Source organism: Drosophila obscura, unplaced genomic scaffold (assembly GCF_018151105.1).
Source record: "Drosophila obscura isolate BZ-5 IFL unplaced genomic scaffold, ASM1815110v1 contig_9, whole genome shotgun sequence".
Lineage (NCBI taxonomy): Eukaryota > Metazoa > Arthropoda > Insecta > Diptera > Drosophilidae > Drosophila > Drosophila obscura.
In genome coordinates, this window is record NW_024542883.1 from 1,336,722 (window position 1) to 1,345,228 (window position 8,507).

The 8,507-nt window shown below is 38.0% G+C and overlaps 2 protein-coding genes across 2 annotated transcripts; one reads left to right on the forward strand and one right to left on the reverse strand.

The window, feature by feature from the left end:
* The first annotated feature begins 2,491 nt into the window (after window positions 1–2,491).
* LOC111078933 (ATP-dependent Clp protease proteolytic subunit) lies at window positions 2,492–3,540 on the forward strand. The gene is made up of 3 exons (XM_022373879.2): window positions 2,492–2,654; window positions 2,714–3,139; window positions 3,198–3,540. Exons 1-3 carry the CDS (start codon window positions 2,613–2,615, stop codon window positions 3,483–3,485), a joined length of 756 nt encoding a protein of 251 aa, XP_022229571.1. The 5' UTR covers window positions 2,492–2,612; the 3' UTR covers window positions 3,486–3,540.
* A 74-nt stretch (window positions 3,541–3,614) lies between these two features.
* Window positions 3,615–8,083, reverse strand: LOC111078931 (cullin-associated NEDD8-dissociated protein 1). The gene is made up of 8 exons (XM_022373878.2): window positions 7,895–8,083; window positions 7,446–7,829; window positions 7,095–7,384; window positions 6,872–7,037; window positions 5,456–6,814; window positions 4,172–5,396; window positions 3,968–4,114; window positions 3,615–3,906 (listed from the first exon to the last, which is right to left on the reverse strand). Exons 1-8 carry the CDS (start codon window positions 7,937–7,939, stop codon window positions 3,776–3,778), a joined length of 3,747 nt encoding a protein of 1,248 aa, XP_022229570.2. The 5' UTR covers window positions 7,940–8,083; the 3' UTR covers window positions 3,615–3,775.
* Window positions 8,084–8,507: the final 424 nt, after the last annotated feature.

Sequence of the window (8,507 nt, forward strand, 5' to 3'; positions counted from 1 at the left end):
TGACATAGCAGCATCTTTAAGAGGACATTAATGCTTACTTAACGATATTTTATTTGTAATGAATAAATGTTTTTAGTTTTGTCAGGTATTTTTATTATTTCTATATTAACTTTAAAGATTTAAATTCGTCCTTATGGCCAAAACAAATTTTTCTAAGATTACATTTGTCTTTTTGCGCTCCTCCAACAACTCCTGCACGTTTTTTTAGCTCCACCAGCTCGTTCTTGATCTCCCTCAAGGCCACAGTCTCGTCTGCCACCATTGCATCAGGGGATCAAAAAAATGTCGTATGATAATAATACAATCAGTTTCAAGTATTTTATTTAATGATTTTATGTATATTTTCACCTTTTTGCACAGCCTTAAATTTTTAGCGGCAAAAATTTAATTTTTTATCTAATAGTTTTTGTTGTTATTAGTGGTGATAGTTGCGCTGATAGGCAAAAATGTGGTGTTAAGCGCAAAAGCAATCGAATATATCGAATAGGCGAACATAATCAGAGACCGACACAACTTTTTGCCACCACTAGGGCCCTATGCTTAACCTATTTTAAAAAAATGCGTCTCCAGCAAGACGCAAAGAAGCATGACGCAGTCCCAATGTTAGCAGCCTATAAAATTGTTTAAAGTGTGTTTATTGAATCAAATAGCCGTAAAAATTGGGGCGTGGCACCGCCGAATGGAATTGCGGAATATCAAGCGGAAGTGATTTCTGTTGCGAAATGGATAATAATTTTATACCTGCGTAAGAAATATTTGTTGTTTCGAAAAAAATTTCTTTTAAACAAGCCAAGTTTTATATGTCTATCAGATGCGTATAATACAAACTGCTCACTCATAAAATAACTTTTGCCGCCGCTTTTCGATTGATGTCCTGCTGTGCAGCGTATAATTTAAGTCACATTCGATAAGTTCCTATAGCATTCGCACGAACACACACAAGATGGAAACATTTATATTCTCATCGAACACAATTTTGCCTGGGATATCCACTTTTTAGCGTTTTCAAACTGGCGCCCATCCAGTTTTGGGATGGTCCGTAAGAATTTGACGTTCCGAAAATTTCCCTGCAATTCCACCATCCATCTGGGATGTTCCTAACTCGCACGTTTCTGTGCGATCATTTTGACAACGAATCACTACGAAAATGTTAACAATGACAGACCGGAAAATGGGAAAAACAAAAATCACACACAGTCCATCAGCTGTTAACGTTTTTATACCCGTACTCAAAAAAGAGTCCGTCTGTCTGTCTGTCCGTCTTGTTGAGCGCCTAGATCTCAAAGACTATAAGAGCTAGGGCAACCAAATTTGGTTTCCACACTCATGTGATATCACACTGCTACAAGTGTATTTCAAAATTTCGCCCCGCCACCATCCGCAGTATCGTAGAGAATGCCCATACCTACCAGATTGCCGAATCTAAATCAGATCGGATCATAATTATAGCCAGAATGAAGAAATTCATTTTCAGTTGCTTCCCCTGTCCCCCCTCCCGACGACGACAAAGCAACTAATTTTCCTTCGCGCTCGCACACTCTGCCGCGTTCAGTGCGCGAGCAACCCCTAGCGGAGGAGATGTAGAATCTAAATGGAACATGTACATTGTACAATCTACATGTTAGATGTAGAATATACATTGTAGATGTAGATGTAGATATCAGATGTAGCAAAAAAATGTAATATGTAAAATTTTTTTTTTTCTAAAATTCTAAAAAATCATAAGATCAAAAATGTATATACTGACTGAGTACGGGTATAAGTAGAGTCGCGTCCCCAGAAGCGACTCGCACGTTCCTTCTCGTTTCTTTTAGAATAAATAAAACTTGAAGAAACAGAAAATTGTATATGTTATATGATTAATGGATATATACATTTGCTTCTTATTCCTATGCATTATAATTTTACAGCCATTAGAAGTACAAGCGGAAGGTTGAAGTGGTCTGCTGAAATGTAGAAAATTTTGATTTATGTTTGACAGGAGAGTATTGAGGGTTTGCAGGGACCACGGAAGAAATCCCATGTTTTTACGGAGATGGCCCAGTCCATGATAGCGGCTGGAATCATTCATGTACATATCTACGCTAGGCCTCGTCGAATTCTTTAATTTTGAACTCATTTATTCATATTTAACAACATTATTAACTTGAGCAAAATAATTTTATGTTGCTGTTGAACGACAGCCAACACAAATTCCAAATTATTATCCATTCTTTCTTAATAAATAATAACATGTTCCGCACAGGTTATGCTTAAGTTTCTTATGCTCATTTAATTGTTGTTCATGGATGGTATATTCAAAAACTCCCACCGTTCCCCCGGGAGGGGCTTAGTGGGCAGAGCCTATTAAGCATTCTTGCAGCCCGAAGTCCATTAGTAAAAGTCGGTTTCGATCTGTTAATATGTAAGTATAATACTAGCATAAACCTTTACGTACATTGGTTGTACATATATATATATATGTATCACCTTAGCAAAGTATGCCATCCCAGTCTAAATTTCCAGTGTTCTATTTCATCCGTCTCTAAAATTATTAGAAATGTCTATGCTTAGCCTCTCAAAACATCTGTTTTGCCATTCTGGTTAATTATCATTAAAGCCATACCAGCAAAATGCTTAGAAACGCTATCAGCCGCTTGTTACAAAATAATTCAGTAAGTTGGTATATAGATTATATGTAGAGAAAATGCGTAGAATTCCCTTGTTTTAATAGGTTAAATGTGTTGCCAGAACAACTTCTGTTCGGACGATCAACCTAATTCCCATGGTGGTAGAGCAGACTGGCAGAGGAGAACGGGCCTATGATATATTTTCGCGACTGCTGAAAGAACGGATCATTTGCCTCATGGGAAACATAACCGATGATATTAGCTCTACAGTTGTTGCTCAATTGCTATTTTTACAATCTGAGAATGTTAACAAGCCAATTCACTTATATATAAATTCTCCGGGTGGCGTTGTTACTGCTGGCCTTGCCATTTACGACACTATGCAGTATGTTAAGCCGCCTATAGCGACGTGGTGCGTTGGTCAAGCATGTTCAATGGGTTCACTTTTATTAGCGGCAGGAGCACCGGGAATGCGATATTCATTACCTAATGCCAGAATTATGATACATCAACCTTCTGGCGGCGCACAAGTATTTTGAATAACATTATTTTCATATGCAACCATTTCTAACGATTTACTTACTCTAGGGTCAAGCCACCGATATTCTAATACATGCCGAGGAAATCATCAAAATTAAACGGCAACTTACTAGCATATATGTTAAGCATGCTAAAAACTCGTATGAAGAAATGTGCCAACGAATGGAGCGGGATCATTTCATGACCCCCGATGAGGCCAAGACACTGGGTATTATTGATCACGTGCTTGAACATCCACCAGAAACAGTTTCGGACAGTGGGCCAACATCTGATGGTGGTAAAAATGCTGGTAAATCTGTTTCTGATGAACCCCAGAGGAAAAGGCAGGCAGCTTAAGATCTTTTCATTTGTGAAAACCAAAATACAAGCTTTATCTTTAAAATTGAAGAACAATTTTCATATAGAAACTATTTTTTCAATACTTTTGTCAATTAAAAAAAATTAATATAAATTTATATATATTTATTTAAATATATTTAATTCAGACATAACTGCAATTTTGCTCTTTAGAAAGCTATCAGAAAAGATAGCTATTTGTGCATACGCAAATGTTTGATAGATTAAAGAAACTAAAAATGTATGCTTGACTTGGATCCATTAAAATTATGTCCGAGCTCACAGGGCTTTTAACTTTGATCCATTAAAATAATCTCCGAGCCCCCAGTGACTGAATCCTTCTGTATATATTCGTAAATTTTTGCCAATTCTGGAGTTTCCTTAATTGATTTTAGAAAATCAATTAAATGTTGATTTTTTTCTAAACGGGAACATATTTGATTATTTCTTACGCTGAGGCATATATGACCAGGACTACTTACTTGCTTTGGGTATTTGAGAAAGTGCAGACACGGCGCGAAGTGCGGAACGCTTCAATTCATCTTGCTTTTCGTATTCCTGTTTTACAGAATTCGCTTTCACCTTATGTGTACATGTATCACGTAGTTGTTGAATAAATTGATCAAGTCCTAGAATGGGAAGAAACAATTATATTGACTATAACCATATTTGAAAATATATTTTACTTAGCAACACCTTATCCGGGCACAAAACGGCTAAGCGAGCTGTCATTAGGTACGTCAACATCTTAATATCGTAGTGGTCGCAAAGACCAGCTTGCACATGATCTAAAAATTGCATAACATCTACACGATCTAAACCTTGCTCAAGCAGGGTGTACATGCACTCAAAAGCAGCTTTACGTATGTCCAGACCATCGTCAACTGTGTGTTTAAATGGTCCCATTTCTACCTCTCGTATAAGTTCACTTTTAACTTTTGTTTCAGAATACAACCATGGTAAAAGAGTAGGTAGCAAGTCACGCACAAGGCTTGGCTTGTTGTGTACAGCTGAATTAAATGCAACAAGAGCAACTCGTCGAACTTGGGGCTCTGGGTCACGCAGCGCAAAAAGGAATTCTCCAATGCTTTGCTTAAGAAGAACATCTATTGGCTGTGGCTGATCGGAGATGGTAAATTTAATTGAAGATACAACAACAGTACGCATAGTAGTACTCTCCGAACGCAATGCTTGCTGTAATTGCGGCAGTAATTCTTCAGGGTTGACCAGCACGAGCTTACCAAGGCATTCGGCCACTACATTACGTGAACCTTCTTCTGAACACTCACAATGCTTGAAAAGCTGTGTCCATATGGATGGCACAGATGGTAACAACTGCGCGAGTCCACTTGATGTTATAGAAAGAGACGATATAACTTCTTTTAAGGAATGAAGAAGCAAATATTGTCGCTTAGGCTGTACTTCGATCTCTTTTAAAATAAGCGGTAAATATGTCTGCAAGCTGCCTACAGATACCGCTCCAAGGGCATGGGACGCTGCTGCTTTTACATCTTCGGAGGTTGCACCAAAGCATTCTATTATAGTTTGTGGGAGCACTTGTATGGAGCTCAGATCAAAGTGCCTACCTATTTCCCCAATTGTTAACAAACAAAAAATTACTTCTGTATCGTTACGTTTTTGTAGGTCTGTTATCAATTTGGTTGCTAATGGTGTCGCAACTTGCGAGCATTGTTGAGTTAGAGCAGCAATGCACTTGGCTGATGAATGATATGCTTGTTTATGAAGTTGTAATTGTTCATTTGGGGACGTAGTTGTACTTCTAGAAAACATGTCACCACCAATCAAGACTGGCGCCATTAGTTTTGACACAAGGGAGTGATAGTCCAAGCCAGGTAACTGCGTTTGAACCAAAGCTTGAAATAACTCCAACGTGCAGTTTAATGCAGTTCCCTATAAAGACATTAAATTTTTTTTATTATATTAAATTTAAGCTTAAGTATTTGACATACCTGCAACAACGGTGACCGAACTAGGATAAGTACTGATGGTAAGAACTGTTCATGTATGCCAACTAATGCTTGCGGCTGCCTCCGGGCTACGGTACTGAGTAGCGTTAAAGAATACTGAGCTACGTGTAAATCTGTATCAGATACGAGTGGTGGAATTTCTACTATTGCTGTTTGCAATAAATTTGGTTCAAAGTTGCTTGAATAGTTTATAACAATTTTGTTAATTAGATCCAAAGAGTGGAGCTTCAGGGCACGATGGTTCTTACGCAAGAATGTACCTAAAGTCGGTAATACATCACGCAAAATTGGCGTGAGGTCTATACGTAACGTAGATGCTGCTATCATAGTAAGCGCTTTGACACTGCTTAGCCGGGTTACTTCGTTCTTAAGGCGTTCCATAAAAATTGGTAGGCAAACGCACAGTTCGGGTTTTAGCATATCTCCCATATTAGCAATAATTTGTCCCATGCATGCTATAGCTCTTTCCTTCACCTCTTGATCTACATCAGTTACTTTTAATTTTTGCAACGTGCAAGAATACACTTGCCCAACAAAGGATGTCGCATCGAAGCCAGATTTTGAATCATATGTATCCAAAGGTCGAATTACTTTAACAAGTTGCTGTAGCACCATTAATGCTTCTGTGGCAATTTTATAAAATGGATCGAAAACTGAAGTCACTACTAGAGGAACTAATGACGGTATGTGTGGATGAAACACATTCGGTGGATGACCTTGAAGTAGAGAATAAAGAAATCCTAGCGACTCGATTTTCATATTACTTGTCGAACTTTTATCATTTAACGAATAACTTATGCCAGGCACAACACTGTCCAAATGGGGACCCAAAGCTCCTGGTAGTGAATTTAAGAGCTCTCGTAGTAACAAAAAGCAATCTTGACGCGTTTTCATTGATTTTTCTCGCATTAAGGGTTGCACCGCTTTGACGATTAGTGGCAGCTGTTCGATTAATAATGAAGTTGGACCCGATATTTGATCCATTGAGTCGGGATCTGGAGTCACATCATCGGTCTGACGCGTGCTCTTAAGCAATGCGACATATGCGTGAAAAATATCAGACTTTACATTTTCCTCTCTTTCCTTAAAACGAGCTATTAAAGCTGGGCTTAAGGTACGATAAAAATCTTCAATAAGTTCTTGTCGAGTTGCAATTAAAACTTCCAGACATTTGGCTGCAGCTCGTCGAACCTTCCAACTCATGTCATCATCGTCACTATATTCTTCGCTGTCAACGTATTCATCATCTTCGGTATCCATTGCAAATCCAGTGTCACCATCATCCGTCTCATAGTTGTAATTTGGGTCATATGTAACATATTTAAGGCAAAGCGCAAGAATCTTTTAACAAAGAACTCTATCAATATAATAGATCTACATAGCTGAAAGATTACATACCATTGATATATGTGGATGTATGGCATCGGGACAACGCATAACAAATGCTTCACATGCCTGTAGACAAAACTCACGTAATTCATCGTCATCCTGCTCGCTGTATTGCTCAAGAACACGCATTGAGCGTTTAATAGTATGATTACAAAGCCGATGTCCAGCCTGGCGGCTACAAAGATAAACATCAGTTATTACGTTGCTAATATTCATATTTATTATATCTTACCATATTGAAGCTAAACACTGAATGTACGTTCGAATCGCAGCAGGGTTTGGTGGTTTTTCGAGTCCATCGAGAAGATGATCAATGACGCCATTGTAGGCATTAGAATTGGCTTGTATTAGAAGAAATGAGAGTGCCACAATAGTACGCTTTCGTACAGCTTGACGGGACGAAGCCAATTGTGGTATTAGTGATTTTAATATGGTGCTATGAAAGGGAATTAAAAACTCGCCAAACCGAGAGAGTAGGTCTGCCAAAATATCAAGAGACTCTAATTTAACTGAAACATCTTCCTGAAAACGTAAAAAATAAATCATTGTGAATAATATATTTGACAAGTGAAAAAATACCCACCTTTTCAATGGCCGTACTTAATTTGCCTGTTATCCGCTGGCAGACATTTGGAGCAAGAGAGTTTGAAGACTGAGGGAGTTCGGCAATTACAGTTTTTAGGCCAATACTCGAAATATCTCGTAGCTGTTCTGTGTTTGACATCATATTGGCACAGAGGGAATCAACAATTGTCTCTACTTGGTTTTCTTTTACTTTGTTGACTAAGGGGCCAAGACACTTTACAGCTAGATTCTGCACTTCGCCGTTTTTGTCCTCTAATAATTTTAAGACCATTCGTACTACTTTTTTTTCCGAGTCATCATCAAGAATAATACTATCCTTTTGCAGTTCCATCATTAAATCGTTAGTTGCCATAAACCGAAAATCTTTATCGGTTGAGGTCATCTGCATGTGTAAAACTCAACTATATATGTATTTCATTCATTTCGAAAATAAAAATCTGTACGTACTTTTTCCAGCAAATTTGCAATTTGGTGGTATTGATGGGACGACATGGTGTCTTTGCAAGTATTTTTGAAGTGATTATATTATAAAAACGGTATTTTTGAGGTAATTGCAGAGAAATATCTCTAACTTTATATTACTGGAAAATTGTATATTAAAATGTTCCGGCAGAAAATAGAGGCATACCAAAAGCAGTCTGGTAGCGACGTCTGTATTATACGTATACAACAATGTATTTAACGTCATAAGGCTAAAGATTTGAAACAATGGAATAGACACCAAATCAAATAAAGTACAAAATTAGTATTTCATGACAAAGAGCATTAGAGGCTGTTCAGAACGGGGCTGCGGGTGCTTCTTTTCGTCTTGCCAGAGACGCAGATATTTCTACATAGGTTAAGCATAGGGACCTATGTGTGCCAAAAAACTGCTTTGCTCTCGGTTACATGTACGTCTTTTAAAAATATTAAATTGTTTTTGCGTTTAAAAGCACATTTTTGCACTTTTCTACCTACATATACAAGGGTGCCACAGAAATCACTTCCGCTGGAAAATCACCTCAATTCCATTCCGCCGGCCACACACCGATTTTCAGCGGAATCAAAATCGCTCACAATT